The 17653-nt window shown below is 36.8% G+C and overlaps 1 protein-coding gene across 1 annotated transcript in view; it reads left to right on the top strand.

The window, feature by feature from the left end:
• FAM98A (family with sequence similarity 98 member A) overlaps positions 1-17653 on the top strand; it is a 33998-nt gene that overhangs the window by 9502 nt on the left and 6843 nt on the right. The window contains exons 4-6 of the mRNA XM_036750962.1: positions 12881-13065; positions 13951-14031; positions 14826-14942. Coding sequence (XP_036606857.1) covers positions 12881-13065; positions 13951-14031; positions 14826-14942 — 383 coding nt within the window. The remainder of the gene's footprint in view (positions 1-12880; positions 13066-13950; positions 14032-14825; positions 14943-17653) is intronic.

Raw genomic sequence — 17653 nt, 5'->3', positions numbered from 1 at the left:
CAGTTTTGGGGTTGGAATAAATGGCCACCGAGATCCCTTCCATCTCTGAAGTGAATCCAAACACATGAGGAATATTACTACTCCCTTATTCCTATGTAAGACAGATGGGATTTAGAGAGAATAGGTAAGGCTACTTGTGAGAAGTGAATAATGTCCAGAGCTAGGATAGAAGCCAAGAGAGAAAAGAATATAAATAATGTTTCAATGTTGCCAAGAAGTCAAAGAGAATGAAGACTGAGAAAAGGCTATTGGATTCTAAATTTAGGAAATTATTGGTGACCTTTGTAAAACTCGCTTTTAGTAGTTTGGTGAGGATAAAGGCCATATCAAAAAGTTTAGAGGAGTGAAAGGAAGTTAAGAAAGTACAGCCTAAGACCACTTATTCAAAGATGTTCACTGCAGAGATATAGTGAAAATGGCAATAAAGATTTGTACAGTGGCTCTAGAGGATACTTTTTTTCTTAAAAGGATACAGAGACCTAAGCATAGGGAGCCTTTGGAGAGGAGGATATTGAAGATATAAAGAAAAATGGTATGTTTGATGTGATTAAGAATCACAGTATAGAAGAATAAATGTTAGCCAGAAGAACCACCTCTGCCTAAAACAATAGGAGCAAAGAAACAGTGGATGAACTTACGCAGCCACCAAATTTACCTACCTCGTGCGTAGATTTCATTGTATCCCAATTGTTGTGAATCCCTCCAGTAGTTCCAACACTTCTAGCCTCTCGTTCTGTTTCCCGTTACATAGTTTATGCTTCCATCAGTTTGGAAAACTTGCCATTCCTGATACATTTTTTATACTTTCCTATCTCTGTCTTTGTTCAACATGTTTTCTGTGTGTGAAGTCCCCTCTTGAAGTGCCGGTTAAATTCCTACCCTTCTTTAAATTCTTACCATACTCAACTCAAATTTCACCTCCAGGAAGCTTTACATGATTGAACCTTCTCTCCACTTCAGTAATTATATTTACTTCCTTGAATCTCTTTTTTAAAAATTTTTTTTATCGTTTTTATTTAATATTTTAGTTTTCAACCTTGATTTCCACAAGATTTTGAGTTACTAATTTTCTCCCTATTTCTACCCTCCCCCGCCCCCATTCCAAGATGGCATATATTCTGATTGCCTCGTTCCCCAGTCAGCCCTGCCTTCTGTCACCCCACCTTCCCCCCACTCCCCCCACATTCCCCTTCCCCTTACTTTCTTGTAGGGCAGGATAGATTTCTATGCCCCAATCCCTATATATCTTGTTTCTTAGCTGCATGCAAAAAATAACTTTTTTTTTTTGAGCATCTGCTTTTAAAATTTTGAGTTCCAAATTCTCTCCCCTCTTCCCTTCCCACCCACCCTCCCTAGGAAGGCAAGCAATTCAACATAGATCACACATGTATCATTATGTAAAACACTTCCGCAGTACTCATGTTATAAAAGGCTAACTATATTTCCTTCCATCCTATCCTGTCCTCCTTTATTCAGTTTTCTCCCTTGACCTTGTCCCTTTTCAAAAGTGTTTACTTTTGATTACCTTCTCCCCTTATGTGCCCTCTCTTCTATCATCCCTGCTGTTTTTATCCCCTTCCTTTCCTGTGGAGTAAGATACCCAATTGAGTGTGTATGTTATTCCCTCCTCAAGTTGAATCCGATGAGAGTAAGATTCACTCATTCCCCCTCACCTGCCCCCTCTTCCCTTCCAGCAGAACTGCTTTTTCTTGCCACTATTAGGTGAGATAATTTACCCCATTCTATCTCTCCCTTTCTCCTTCTCTCAATACATTCCTCTCTCACACCTTAAATTTATTTCATTTTTTTAGATATCATCCCTTCATATTCAACTCACCCTGTGCCCTCTGTCTGTATATATGTATATTGCCTTCAACTCCCCTAATACTGAGAAAGGTCTCATGAATTACACACATCATCTTTCCATGTAGGAATGTAAACAAAACAGTTCAACTTTAGTAAGTCCGTTATGAATTCTCTTTCTTGTTTACTTTTTCATGCTTCTCTTGATTCTTATATTTGAAAATCTAATTTTCTATTCAGCTCTGGTCTTTTCACTGAGAAAGCTTGAAAGTCCTCTATTTTATTGAAAATCCGTATTTTGTGTTGGAGCATGATACTCAGTTTTGCTGGGTAGGTGATTCGTGGTTTTAATCCTAGCTCCAGAATATCATATTCCAAGCCCTTTGATCTCATAATGTAGAAGCTGCTAGATCTTGTGTTATTCTGATTGTGTTTCTACAATATTCAAATTGTTTCTTTCTGGCTGCTTGCAGTATTTTCTCCTTGATCTGGCAGCTCTGGAATTTGGCGACAATATTCCTAGGAGTTTTCTTTTTGGGATCTTTCTCAAGAGGCTATCGGTGGATTCTTTCAATTTCTATTTTACCCTCTGGTTCTAGAATATCAGGGCAGTTCTCCTTGATAATTTCTTGAAAGATGATATCTAGGCCCTTTTTTTGATCATGGCTTTCAGGTAGTCCAATAATTTTTAAATTATCTCTCCTGGATCTATTCTCCAGGTCAGTGGTTTTTCCAATGAGATATTTCACATTGTCTTCCATTTTTTCATTCCTTTGGTTCTGTTTTATAATACCTTGATTGCTCATCAAATCACTAGCTTCCACTTGCTCCATCTAATTTTTTAAGATGGTATTTTCTTCAGTGGTCTTTTGGACCTCCTTTTCCATTTGGCTAATTCTGCCTTTCAAGGCATTCTTCTCCTCATTGGCTTTTTGGAGCTCTTTTGACTTTTGGGTTAGTCTATTTTTTAAGGTGTTACTTTCTTCAGTATTTTTTTGGGTCTCCTTTAGCAAGTCATTGACTTGTTTTTCATGGTTTTCTTGCATCACTCTCATTTCTCATCCTAATTTTTCCTCTACTTCTCTTACTTGCTTTTCCAACTCCTTTTTGAGCTCTTCCATGGCCCGAGACCAATTCATTTTTTCTTGGAGGCTTTTGATGTAGGCTCTTGGACTTTTTTTGACTTCTGGCTGTATGTTTTGGTCTTCTTTGTCACCAAAAAAGAAATCTAGAGTTTGAATTTGAGTCTGAGTTCATTTTTGCTGCCTGTTTATGTTCCCACCCAACTACTTGACCCTTGAGCTTTTTGTCAGGGTATGACTGCTTGTAGAGTAGAGAGTACTTTGTCCCAAGCTTTAGGGTCCAAGCACTGCTGTTTTCAGAGCTACTTCTACTCCACCGTCACCACAGGCTCTGTCACAGCAGCGCTCTTCCCCCCACCAAGAACCACCAACCAGGACCACAATCCAGATCCAAGCAGGGCACAGCAAGAGAGCCTGCCTTTGTGCCCACAAAGCGCTCCTTGCACTCCCACTCTGATCCACTGCTGGATTCCTCCGACCATGTGAGCCAGAGACTCAGGAAGCAGCTCACGTTGGAGCTCTGGAAGCAGCCTCAGGAGCTTCCTTCTGCTGCCACCGCCACCGCTGCACCACCTCCGCCACCCCCAGGGCTGGTGGCTAGACTGCTCTGAACTCTGTCCCACAGTTTCCCGCTAAACCTGCTCTTTGGTGTTCGTGGGTTGAGAAGTCTGGTAACTGCCACAGCTCAATGATTCATGGCCCTAATGCCTGTTTCCAGCTGGCTGACTCCCAGGCTGATCTGTCCTGGAGCAGCCCATGCTGGGCTGCACTCCGCTCCCACCACCGTGTGATACACCCTTCCCAGCGACCATCCAGGCTCTCTTGGGCTAGAGACCTGTTTCCCTCTGCTATTTCATGGGTTCTGCAGCTCTAAAATTTGTTCAGAGCCATTTTTTACAGGTGTTAGGAGGGATTTGGGGGAGAGCTTAAGCAAGTCCATGCTTTCCTGCTACCATCTTGGCTCTGCCCCCCCACCCTTAAGTCTCTTGTAGGACTTTGCTTACATCTGTCATGTACTTGTGAATTGTATACTTTAGTTGCTTGCCATATGTGTTATATCCCCTCTAAACTATAAGTCCCCTGAGGGAACTGCCTTATCTAAACTTTGTATTTCCCCCAGCACCTAGCACAGTGCTCTGCACAAAATAGAAACTTATTGTTTGAATTAACGTTAATTGAAGACACAGAAGTTTTGAATGAGGAGAAAGGGATTGAGGGAACTCACACTGGATGGCCTTGGTATTCTCAGTAAAGTAGGAGGTGAGGTCATTTGCTGAGAGTATGGAGATAAGGAACAGTTTGATACTTAACTTTTCAAAGTGACTGCAACAGCAAGGACCTTGAGATTATGTAGTAAAAAATTATAGTTGTCAATTTATGACACCCTTATATTTCAAATATGGGAAAATTAACTGATAGAATGTGGTCATTTTTAGTTCAACTGAGTTTTAAATAATATGTGGTGAATTAGCATATTCCTTCAAACTTATGTTATTTTAATGATGAAAGAGTTTTGTTTTTATACAATGACACATACAGTATAAAAATTTACTCTTACAAATGTTATTTGAATTTTTCTTGTACTTTCCAAAGTACTTAAGGATAATTTTCTGTGTTCTTTGAAAGAATATTTTTTTCATAATTTTTGAGCATACATACTACCATTCTTGTTTATTTTTAGCTAAAGGAAATAGTGAGTTAATCTACAACGTGGTATAAATGCCAGAATCTTTATAATACATGACTAGTTCAAAAAATAAGGTTTTGATGAATTCATTCAATAAACACTTGTTAAGCACTGCTATATGCAAGGTAACATAATGGTACTGTGAGGTAATACAAAGATGGCATAAGACATAATTCCTACTCCCAGGAAGCCTATGGGCTAGCATAGGGGTGAGGAGCCTATGGCCTTGAGGCTGCAAGTTCCCTACCCCTGAACTAACAGAACTACTAATATTATAGCTTCTGCTGTGATGGAAGGCACATAACATTCATTTAGTCCTGCCTATACCTGAATATAAGATCATAGATTTAGAGCTGGAACGGACCCATAGAAACCAGTTCAAACTCCTCATTTTACAAGTGAGGAAACTGAGGCCCTGCAACATTACTTGCCTTGACCAAGGTCATACAACTAGTAAGTCACAAAACTAAGATTTGAAACTAAATCCTCTGATTCCAAATTCAGCACACAGTCTACTCTTCCCCCCTCCCACAAGAATCCCTTCTACAACATATGTGTGTTAATGATTATCCAGCATTGCTTTAAGGCCTAAAACCACACATGACCTCTTGAGGTAGCCTGTTCCATTTTTTTTTTTTTTTGGATTGCTCTAATTGTTGGGAGGTTTTTCCTTGAATCAAGGCCTGGCATATCTGCCTCTTTAAAGCTTCCACCTGTTACATTTACTTCTACTTTCCAGAGCTAGAAAGAACATATCTAATCCTTCTACAATCCTCAGCTTTTGGAAGACAGTTTTACATCACCTCTAAAGTCTCCTTCGGGCTTAAAATCTACGGTGATCTCAAGCTTAGCAGTATGCGGTGCCCAGAAGCAAACAAAAATACTCCAGATGTGTTCTGACCAGGGCAGAGTACATTTGGGCACAGTCACCTGGACACTGTATTTCTTAATGCAGCCCAAGATTGTGTTAGCTTTTTTGGCTACTGGATCACACTGGTGGAGGTGTGAGTAATTGTGTAACACATCAGCAATGAGGAACACCAAAGAGGAACAGTAATAAAGGACATCATCAAGTCATTGTAAGATAGGAAGAAAAGATAAACTGGTCACATGGCAAGAATGGATGGATGGATGGACATATAGCAGCTATAAGGCTAAAGCATGAGCATTTATTATATGCCATTCATTGTGCTAAATTGTGCTAAATCTTAGGTATACCCATACAAGCCAGCAATAGTCCCTGCCATCAGGGACCTTATAACAGTGGAAGGGTACTAGAAAGGGAGGGTGGGGAGGTATATGATTTTTTTGTCATGGTAAGAAAATATCTGAGAAAGTGTTGTGAATACATGGGCCCCAGGAAGATGGGGTACCTATCAGAGCTGAGAGATCTGGGGTGGAGTACAGGGTTCTTTTGGGAAGAAGATGAGGATGGTGGCTGAAGAGTAGATAACAGGTAAACATCTAGAGTATTCCTTTGGTACAGTCATCATATTGGGAGAAAATAAGAAAGGCATGTACAGCAAACTTTAAGAAAAACATGGATGGACAAAGGAAGCACAGGACAGGCTGGCATTGATGGGTCTGCACTGTTGGAGAGAACTCCTGAATTAATGAGATTGTAGACCCAATTGAGTATAACACTGATGACTCACAGACCACTTCAACCTCCAGATGTTTTTCAGATAAACTTCTGCCTTTTAGTGTGGCATGGCCCACTCTTCATGAATCTCTGCAAAGCAGACACACCTTTCTCCCCACATGATAGGTACGTCTTTCTGTTCACACATCACTTCAGTGTTCAAATGTGGCTTTGGACACTTACTAGTTGTGTGACCCTGGGCAAGTCACTTAATCCCAACTGCCTTTAAAAAATAATTGTCAGAAGGAATCTAGAGGCTTCATCAGACTGACAGGGGGGTCCATGACACAAAAAAGGTTAGAATCCCTTTCATAGATGGCAAAGACTTACTGATATTCCTGTCAGTGGATGACAATGTGCTGATTATATCATAACGCAGAACACTGCAAAGCCCCTAAGAAAGGAGCCATCATCATTGATGAACTTGGCTTCACCATCCATACCACAAAAACAAAGTGGACTAAGAATGATTATTATCCAGGATATAATAAGCAATTGGATGAACAGCCCATAACAGATGGTCCATCAATAAATTTATCTGGTACTGTTATATCCTGGATAATAATCATTCTTAGGTTATGATATAATCAGCACCTTGTTATTTTTTTTAATTAATAATTAAAGGAAAAGCTGAACTTCAATTAGAGATTAGCAAAAATAAAGATTTAATTCCATGGATAGATAACCTGATCTGTAATTACTCTCTTCTGTTCAGATTTTGCACTGGATATCCTCCATGACAGTGGTAATCACTTTTGACAAGCATACCTCTCTCTGTTTTATGTTTGATATTAATAATCAGAGGGTTGTTGAACAGAATTATATTTCTTCCTTTTTTTTAAAGGCAGTTGGCATTAAGTGACTTGTCCAGGGTCACACAACTAGTAAGTGTCCAAAGCCACATTTGAACTCAGGTCCTCTTGACTCTAGGGCTGGTGTTTTGTCCACTATGCCAACTAGCTGCCCCACAGAGTTATATTTCTCACCTGCTTTTAAATCTGTAAAACATACTGTAGAAATACCATTGGATTTGTAGTCCAACAACATAGGTTTGAATCCCACTTGTACTGTTTTATTACCAGTGTGCGATCTTGGGCAAGTCACTTTCTTTGAGTATTCATCTGTAAAATGAGGAGAATTGAACTAGATTACTCAAAGTCCCTTCCTGTTCTTCATCTGTTGAGCCTATAATTTTTGTAGCACCTAGATGACATAGTGAATACAGTACTGGGCTTGGAGTCTTCTTGACTCCCAAGTTCAAACCCAGCCTCAGAGACTTATTAACTGTGTGACCTTGGACAAGTCACTTAACCTCTGTATGTCTCAATTTTCTTAACTATAAAATGGGAATCGTAATAGCATCTACCTCCCATAGCTTTTATGAGGATCAAATGAGATAATATTTGTCAAGTGCTTAGCAAATGCCTGGCACATAGAAAGTGCTATATAAATGCCTGGCACATAGAAAGTGCTATATAAATATATAAATTATCATTATTATTATTATTAGTGTTCATGATGAGAGTCTTTATGACGGCATATTTTCCTACCTAGTCAAAGGTTTATGTGTGTGTGTGTGTGTGTGTGTGTGTGTGTATACATGTCAGACTGAAAGTAGAGTGGTATCTTTTATTCTCTGCATCTTTTAGTCAATTATGTGACTGTTAAAGATGTGATCTGCTGTACTGTATTTGTTATAAAGCCTGCATCTTATTCTTATCTGATACCTTTATCAAGGATGTCCTTGATATGAGTATCAGTTATTCTCTTAAAGATTTTATACAGATGAGAAAGTAGGCATATGTAATAAATGATCGTTTCTCATCATAGTCTCTCTTGCTGGGGTTGGGGCGGGGGTAGGGGATCAGTATTCATTCTTTGAGAAAGCTTGAGAATTTATTCCTCATTACCCTCAAACTGCATCACTTCCAGTGCAGACCTACTTTACACATCCTCGGGTCTGATCTAGCTTCTCTTTTAAATTCACCCTTCACTAAGTTTTTGTAACACTTCTCTGTCTTCATTCTCTTACTACATGATTGATCAACCTTTTTCAGTCTCTTTTGTAAATCATAATCTCTGTCTTAGCCCCTATACATGCCCCCCTCACTTCCTCTCCTCTGCTACCCTCTGCCGCCCTTACTCTTTCCCCCTCTCCCTTTTGGTGAATTCAACAACTCCCATGGATTCAACTATCGTCTCCATACAGATGATTCTCAAATCAATGTAACTAACCCCCATCTCTCTCCTGAGCCCTCCAGTCCCCTATCTTGCAAGTTTATGCTAGATATTCCTTAGGAATCTCAAAATAGAACTGAGTAGCTTTATTCTTAAACCCATATGCAGTTAGTTTGCCAAAGTTGCCAAGTCAGATTATTTCATCTCCTTTACATCTCTTACATCTGTCCCTTTTCTTTACTTGTACCATAACCACTCTAGTTCAGGCCTCATTAGTTCTTGCCTGGACTATTGCATTAGCCTTAAAATTAGTTTGCTTGAAGCTAGCCTCTCTCCTATCCAGTCCAGCTTCCACACAGTTGCCATATTTGGCTGCATAATTTTAACCACGTTACGCCCGGTTCAGAAAGCTTTAGTTGTTCTTCGTTGTCTTTCAAATAAAATACAACTTCCTCTTTGGCATTTAAGGCCCTTCATTCTGACACCATCCTGTCTTTCTAGGCTGAGTTAACTTACTTGCCATTTCCTGTGAACTATATTCCATCTTCTATACTTGTGTCTTTTGTATAGGCTGTGTTTCAAGCCTGGAATGCTCTCCTTCATGTTTCCTTTTTTAGTTTCCTAGTGCCCTTCAAGGCACACCTTAAGTAATGCCCTCTTCAAAATGACTTTCCTCATATTTCCTACTTCTTAGTCCTCACCTTCCAATCACTGTTTAGTTACTTTGCACTCTTCGTATTTTCTGATCCATGGACCTATAGATCCTGTTACTTGAGTCATCTTTGTTTTCTCTAGCATCTTTTCTTCCTCATATAGCATATCAGCTTCTGATATGCTATATAGTGTGATGACTTCACTATTAGTGAATAAAAGTTTGTTATAAGAGAATCTTGATATCTTTTCCATTTTTCATCTTTTCACTTCCAGTATCATCCTTAAATGTTCTTAGAATAATCTGGTTTAATTTGGCACCTGGCCAGGCCTTTTGTAAATTTGTTTTTCCTCCACCACTTCTTGTTTTTTTTTGTGGTCCTCTACCATCCTTAGCATCATAGATATAGAACTGGAAAAGGACCTTATGGGGAAAACAAAAAACAAAACAGTGGGCCATAGATGTTTTACATCTCACACATGCAGGAAATAGTGAGCTAGTTCAACCTAACTTCAAATTTGGTGCTCTTTTTTTCTACACAAGGTTATACAAATAAATTTGTATTCTAAACTGACCTTTAGCTACTTTGTAGTGGGCCAAATGATTGTGTGTTTATTGGGCTGAGGCAGTTTTAGGGTTACTGATTTACATCAGATAAACTTCCTTATGAAATGAACTTGTTCTGTGTCACTATTTATTTCCCATTTTTCAGCATCCATAGTTTGTTTTAACAGGCTAAGTTGGAACTCTTTTAACAGTATATTTCAGAATTTTGCAAAGAATCACTCAAATTCATTAGCTTATACTATCCTGCCCTACAAGAAAGTAAGGGGAAAGAGGATGGGGCCGGGGGAGTGAGATGAAAGAAGGGAGGACTGACTGGGGAACGAGGCAGTCAGAATATATGCTGTCTTGGAATGGGGGGGAGGGTAGAAATGGGAAGAAAATTTGTAACTCAAAATCTTGTGGAAATCAATGTTGAAAACTAAAATATTAGCTAAAAATGATAAAATTTTAAAAAATTCATTAGCTTATAGCTTGTTTATTCCTTTCTCTTCTTTCTTTGAAATTCAGGACTTTTGCCATTTCCTAGGCCTCTAGTACCTCTTATTTATCTTCTTTCAAAAGTCATCAATAACTACAAATCATAATCACCAGTTCTTTCAGCACCCTAGGATGTAGGTTAGCTGAGTCTCGTGCCCAGAATTCATCAAAGACAGCTAATTGCCTACTTGTTATCTTCCAACTGTTAACCGTTTTGGTTCTCTCATGTGCAGCCTAAGTTCTTAAAGTGTGGTTCGATCTTAATTTTACCTTAATTCCACAAAACTGAAACAACCTGTCTGATGTCATTAATTGATTCTGAAACCTCTAAAGTCCCTAAAGCATAAGTCAACAAGCAACATTGTGTGCAAGAACCATCTGACATTTGCTACCTCATATAGTGGGGACAGGTAGGTAGCACAGTGGATAGAGTACTGGACTAGGAATCAGGAAGACTCATTTTCATGAGTTCAAATCCGGCCTCAGACACATATTAGCTATGTGACAGTGGGCAAATCATTTAGCCCTGTTTGCTTCAGTTTCCTTATCTGTAAAATGAACTGGAGAAGGAAATGACAAACCAATACCTTTGCCAGGAATATCCCAAATGGGGTCACAAAGAGTCTGAAACAAATGAAAAATAAAACTTCACATGGTAAAATCTTGGATATCAGGAATACTCAGTGAAGTTGTTATTCTGGATAGCTGAGTGTTCTAGACAATTAAAAATGTGTTCATTTCATACTAGAACTTTTGTTTTAGGGGTGGGATTGGAAGGTACAAGGGTGGAAGAGATATTTTAATCATTTTCCATAGCAATTTCTCTGCAAAGAATATAATAAGCTTTTCCTTGGCTTCAGGTCATCCCTATAGTTATATTAACATTAGTTATTGTAGTGTACTATAAAATTTTGTAAGCTCCACTAAGTCATAAAAGAAATAATTTTTCATTTTTCTATTCCTAGTGCCAAGCACAGTACACTTAATATAGTGGGCTTTTAATAGGTGTATGTTGAATTAGATACCCTTATAATGTATTCAGGTACTTAGGAATTTTTGCCCTTAACCTCTGCAAAGAAAGGACACAGGTACATTTTCTCATCTCTTCTTGGCCATATTTGGTCATTATAATTTTTTGCAAAAACTTTTTTGTGATTTTCTGTCTTTTTTCTTGCTGCTCCTCTCTTGGTTTGCACTTTTGATATAGTCTGTGAGTTTGGAAATGAGTTAATTTCATATAAGATTTCCATTAAAAACCTTATTATAATTTTGTCATTTAGAAGTAAATAGGCTGTGAGTAAACCCAAGAGGCTATCCTTTGAGAGGAAAGTGAATAACTTTGTAGCGTGAACTGAGAAATTTTTAAGCTGTTCAGAGATCTTTATACTTATTTCTTGGTTCTAGTTGTGTTCTAAATAGTTAAGCTTAATTATCTCTTGATGATAATGTCCATAAACCAGTATCATGAATATGTGTTCCGTTAACCCAATATCAGAGTCCATTTCCTTAAATGTTGTAGATAACTTAAGGTCTTCTCATATGCTCATAAATGCTCATGTCATTCCTAAAGATTACTACTTGATTTGACCAATGAAAATTTAACAATTGAATGCAGTTCTAAATAATAAGCATAATATTTCTCAAATTAGATATGTCAGATACTTTAAAAACTGGTGGGATTTTAATTTATAGATCCCCCTTCAGAGGTGGTATGTGCTCTCACTAGTAAATAAATATAGAATATTGTACATGAATTTGATAGAGATTCTTAAACAGAGTCTTCAAGAACTTCCCCCCAAAATTTTGCTGACTTTTTCTCTCTACATCAAGGGTTGACAAACTTTCAGAATTGTTATGTCAAGATTCTTTTCCCAGTTCTTCTGACCCCTCAGATTGAGAGTAAGGAGAGGGTTACTCAGTTAATAATAATTTAATAGCTAACATTTAATTATAAAGCACTTTAAGGTTTATAGAGCACTTTACATGTCTCTTTTGATTCTCACAGCAACCCTGTGAGTTAGATGCTATTACCCATCTTAGAGATGATGGAGGGGAGTCTGAATCAGGTTAAGTGATTCACCTAGCTAATGTCTGAGACAGAATTTAAACTCCATTCTTCTCAATTGTAATTTTGACACTGGGTCCACTATACTACTTATATGCTTAAGAGTTGTGCTTATCTTCATGGTAAGAAATAAGTGACCAAAAAAAATCCTACCAATTAAAAGTTCATTTGAGTTGCCTTCTTTTTAAAGATTCTTCTTTTCAAGACTTAAAGGAGGGTTATCAATCATGAGTATAAATTGTTTTAAACAAATTGCTGTTTTCTAACACATAGTTGAATTCAGCATACCGAAGAAGGAAAGTTTGGATGTGTGGGGAGTCTAAGGTAATTTTAGCTCAGAAAGCCTTGGGTACATAGGAAATAAGGCACAAAGAGAGGAAGAAAGGTACCTCTATGAAACCAAACTTTGCCACCTTTGACATTTTGCTTAGTGTTGATATAGTATGCCTCTGCGTATTTGGTAGGGGTTAACAACAAGAAGCGGTGAGAGGTTAGAGTTCTTGCACACAAGGATTAGTTGCTGACTTGTGCTTTAGAAATTTAATTGTAGGAGTCAGATTTTCAAGAATGGTCTACTTCTAAAGTAACAAGCATTGAAAAAAATGTTTTATTGAGGATCACTGTAGTGTTCCGAAGTAGTTCTCATAAGTACCATAGAGTTCTGACCAAAGTTTAATCATGTTTAACATAACTATCTCATTGTGAAGTTTGGTTTTGTTTCTTTCAGCATACCTCATATCAGAACTAGAAGCTGCCAGAATGCTGTGTGTGAATTCTCCCCCCAAAAAAACACAAGAAGGAGGTGGTAGTGAGGTTTTTCAAGAGTTGAAAGGCATATGTATTGCTTTAGGAATGTCCAAACCTCCAGCCAATATAACCATGTTCCAGTTCTTCAGCGGCATAGAAAAAAAAGTAAGATTTTTGCACCAAAATACAGTGTGTTAAAGGAAACCTAGTTGTTTGTCTGAAATGAATCAAGGAATTTTTTATAAGTTATTTTTATTTGTGGTTCTTATAACATGACTGTTGGAGTTACGGTATTATTTCTTTTTCAAAATCAGAATTCACTGATGTCCTATTTTGCTGTGTTTTGGTTTAGTGGTCATCTTCATTATTACCAAAAAGTAAGAATTAGGCTTTGAAAGATTTTTTTCACTGCATACTAAAATTTTTAAAATTTATAAGAAAAAAACATACAAAAAATATTTTTTGTTTTCTTTACTTCTTCCTCTCAGGTAGAAATAATTAGGATCTTAATACTTAAACTTCTCAATTCAATCACTGTTGTATCCTATGTGCTTTATTTATAAATAAGGTCTTTCAAATAGTAACAGCCTGGTCCACAAGCAAATGTATACTTAATGTCACAGAACATTTGTAATTAATGGAGCAGAAGAAAATAAAGATTGATACCACACATTTTTTTCTCCTTATGCTTTTCTTAATGTACTACTTGTAGTCTGCAAATTAAGCATAAATAAGAGTACAGTAAGGAGTGCCATGATAAAATAACACGGGATTGGTTTCTAGTACAAAAATGAGCCTTAATTTATCCATGTTACAGTTTATACATATTCTCTGATAATTGTGAAGGGAAATAAATAGTGGGACAAAAGCCAGGGTAACCAGCTTTCTGGTTCCACCCATTCCCACCCCTCCCCTTGGGACCTTCACTGATCTTTAGTTTAATCTTGACTACCTTTCTGTTATCAGGATCTTCTGATGTAAGGATATGTGGAGAAGCTTTTTGAAGGTGGGGAAAATCTTTAACTCATTTTATTTATTTACTTATTTCAGTTAAAGGAAACATTAGCAAAAGTTCCTCCTAATCATGTGGGAAAGCCTTTGTTGAAGAAAACAATGGGACCAGCTCACTGGGTATGTAGGGGTTAATTTGGAGGTGAATTGGTAGACTGTGATGCATTTCATGTTTTTGACATTAGGCATCATGCTTTTTGAATTTTTTCTTAAAGTATATGTTTTAATGAGTACTACATCTAAACCTAGTCCAAACGTACTTTTTCTTTTGCAAAAGTAAGGATTTTCCCAGAGCTTTTCATTTATTTTAGCATTAAAAATATATGCCTAAGAAAAGCTAGACATTAAAATTTTGTGTAAATTAAATTTGCCTAGGCCTCCTAATATTAGGCATTTAAATTTGAGATAATAATTTTAAAATATTTCATCAGGGTCAATTCAGTATAAGAAATTTTAAATAAAAATAGGTTGTGTTACCTGTTGTTTTTTAAGCCAGAGTGCTTATAAATTAATAAGAAACATAAAAATCTAATTTTACTTCTATTGTTTGAAGTTTAATGTTCTCATTCTTCAATATCTGTCATCACACTGAGAGACAGTGTGGTGTAATAGAAGAGTGACATGTTTGAAGTTACTGTAGTAACTACCAGCTGTGTGACTTTGGACCAGTTGCTTAGCTGTGCTTAATACTAACCAGTTCACAAAGTTGGGGGAGGATAGCTCTCCCCATAAATTTCTGGGTAAATGTAAGCTATTGTTATCTTGTACTTTGAATTTAACTAGAAGTGTAATCATAATGTAATTTGTTAGTATTTAAATTATCTCCCTTGATCTGTTACAAGGAGAAAATTAAAACAATTAGCATTTAAGTTGAGCATTTGAACTGATATTGACTGGTTTTGCTTTTTATCCAGGAGAAAATAGAAGCAGTTAACCAAGCCATAACCAATGAATATGAAGTTCGAAGAAAGCTTTTAGTGAAACGTCTGGATGTCACCGTACAGTCATTTGGCTGGTCAGACAGAGCTAAGGTATGCATGGCATTATAGAAGAACAGAATATTGAAAAACACGACCTCTAAGTATGATAGCCAATTTCTTTACATTATTATTATTTCTCTTCAAAATTGATATTTCCAAATGGAATTATTCAGAGGGGGAAAAATGAGTCAGTAGAAGTTTCTTTGAAACTATGTAATTTAAATTTTTATTTGATTTAGTAATTGCCATTTAAAATGGTAGTAGTGTGCTTTTATTTGCAAAGAAGTTGCAGTAGGTAGAATTTAGGGGTTTTCTTCCTCCAAACTTTGAACTGGGAATGCATTATTGACTCATACATGAATTTTTCTAAATGTATATTCTCTTAACTCTTGCCAATACATTAATTAGTTGTCCCCTCTGAAAGTGAACCAGCCTACTAAGAAGCAGGGATTATGGTTATCTTACTATTAGGTTATTTTTAATTTAAATATATAAAGCCTTCACATAACTACATTTAGTTAATTGTTCAACTGTTAAGCCTGGATATTTATAATCATAGTATTTTAGAGCTTGAAGAGAACTTGGAGATCATCTAGTCCAGTTCTCTTGTCTTACAAATAAAGAAACCAAAGCCTAGATAAGTTAAATGACTTGTCCAACTTCAGGGAGTTAGTTAAGACTTCGTGTTTCATCCCTTTAGCTTTTTTTTTGGCGGAGGTGGGGGGTAGTACAAGCTAGAGGGATTTTTTTGATAATTATCTTTCCTAGGATGGAAGTTTCTTCTGTTGCATTTAACAGATATTTATTGAGTACTTAACCTGGAAGGACAACTAGGTGGTGCAGTAGATGGATCACTCAGCCTGGAGTCATGAAGACCTGAGTTCAAATCTGCCTTCAGAAACTTATTACCTGTGTGACCCTGGGCAAGTCACTTAACCTTGTTTGCCTCAGTTTCCTTATCTTAGAGATGTTTTAAAAACAAGCTAGAGAAGGCAATGGCAAACCACTCCAGTATCTTTGCCAAGAAAACCCTAAATGGGCTCACAAAGAGTCTGACACAACTGAACAACACTTAATCTGGGCCCATCATTCTGCTATGCTAAAGGGCCTTTCAAGGAAATAAAAGATCATAGCCTCAGAGTCCAATTCCATTTATTGAGTAATATAGTAGCAGGCATGTTAAAATCTTATATGCTTTCATAAAGATAGTATGATCTTCATTAAGTAGAGTAATATCACATTGATCAGACTTCAGATCTTAGCTTTTCAGGATTCAACTTTTAGCTCGTAAAAAAGCCTTTATTCTCATTATTCCTTTGTCTCTTACTCAAAGCACTTTGTTGACTCTTAGTCTTCAGGGCAAACCTTAAAGCATTATGCAAATATCAGTTATTATCATTATCTGACATGAATCTTTTATCAAGATTAGTTATCTAGTATCCCAGTCCATAGATGATTGGAAGAAGCAAACTAAAAGTGGGTTAGGTGCTTTTGTAAAAGGCCCAAGTGACAATAATGGCCTTAACAGAGAGGAAATTGAAAACATAAAGACAGACCAAAAAAATGATATTGTCTTGCAGTAAAATAATGAATATTCATTGTGATGACTCTGAATCATCCAGAAAAAAATTAAACTGTACTAAATCTGTTTTTTTAAAAGTAAAGGTGAACGTTTAGGGGAAAAAAAACTTTGTGAAAAAGAATTGAAAATAAAATATTTACTGCTAGAAGGAATAGATCTTTGTTATCTGGAAAAGTAACAGGTGCGAAATTTTTCTGCAATGATAGGTAAGGGAAGTTTATATCAGGAATCAGTAGTATGTAATTAAATATTTTAAAGGTATTTGAAGGAATTTGTTCTTAGATTGAGTAGCCTGGACCTGGGTCTAATCTTAAACTTATTTCATATTCTAAAATACCCAGCATAATGCTAGGCTCATAGCTGGTGATAAATAATACTTTCTGTTTAATTGTTCCACTTTGTACAAACATTGTGTAAAAATTTACCCTTCCAGTAAATGTGATGTCATTAGTGTATATAACTCCTTCAGCAGTGGAAATCACAGCCCCTTTGTGCCTTAGAAGGTGATCTTCATGAGTGGTGGTAGGTGAAAAAATTATTTTCTCCCAAGTTTTGATATTGATCTTGTCTAAACTTAACTAGACCGGTCCTTGCATCCAAAGAAATGTATTGGGTAGATATGCTGAGGCTTTTGAGGTTAATTTACATATATATCACTGCTATAAGCTTCCTGCCACAATGAGACATCACAGCAGGGCTTTAGAATAGAAAAACCTAAGATGGAGGAAGGAGGAAAAATACTTTTGTAGTGTTAGTTTGTATACCATACCAGAACATGGTTACTTAATTTCTTACTTAGCAAGCCATATGCTTAAGAATTCGTGACAATGAATGAGTACTTTCAAGTGTAGTTTTGCGCTTTTACGTATTCTGTGTGCAGGATGTGCTTCTGTACTTTGAAATATCTTCTGAGAAATCCATTTTAAAAAAGCATAATGTACATAAAATCTTTAAGGATTCATATGCATATGTCATGTTGAATAGTATATACAGATTGTGAAATAAGAAGTGGTAAAATTTAGCCTGGGGATGAGGAAAGTTTTTGTCCTACCATTTGAACTCTTTCTCTAGGATAAATTCAACTAAAATCCCACTTTCTACAGGAAGTATTCCCTTTTAATTCTAGTGCATTCCCTCTGTTAATTATTCCGTTTATCCTATATATGGCTCACTTTCCCAT

Source organism: Trichosurus vulpecula, chromosome 3, assembly GCF_011100635.1.
Source record: "Trichosurus vulpecula isolate mTriVul1 chromosome 3, mTriVul1.pri, whole genome shotgun sequence".
NCBI classification, from domain to species: Eukaryota; Metazoa; Chordata; class Mammalia; order Diprotodontia; family Phalangeridae; genus Trichosurus; species Trichosurus vulpecula.
Note: the sequence above shows the minus strand (reverse complement) of the source record. Positions and strands in the feature narration are given on the sequence as shown.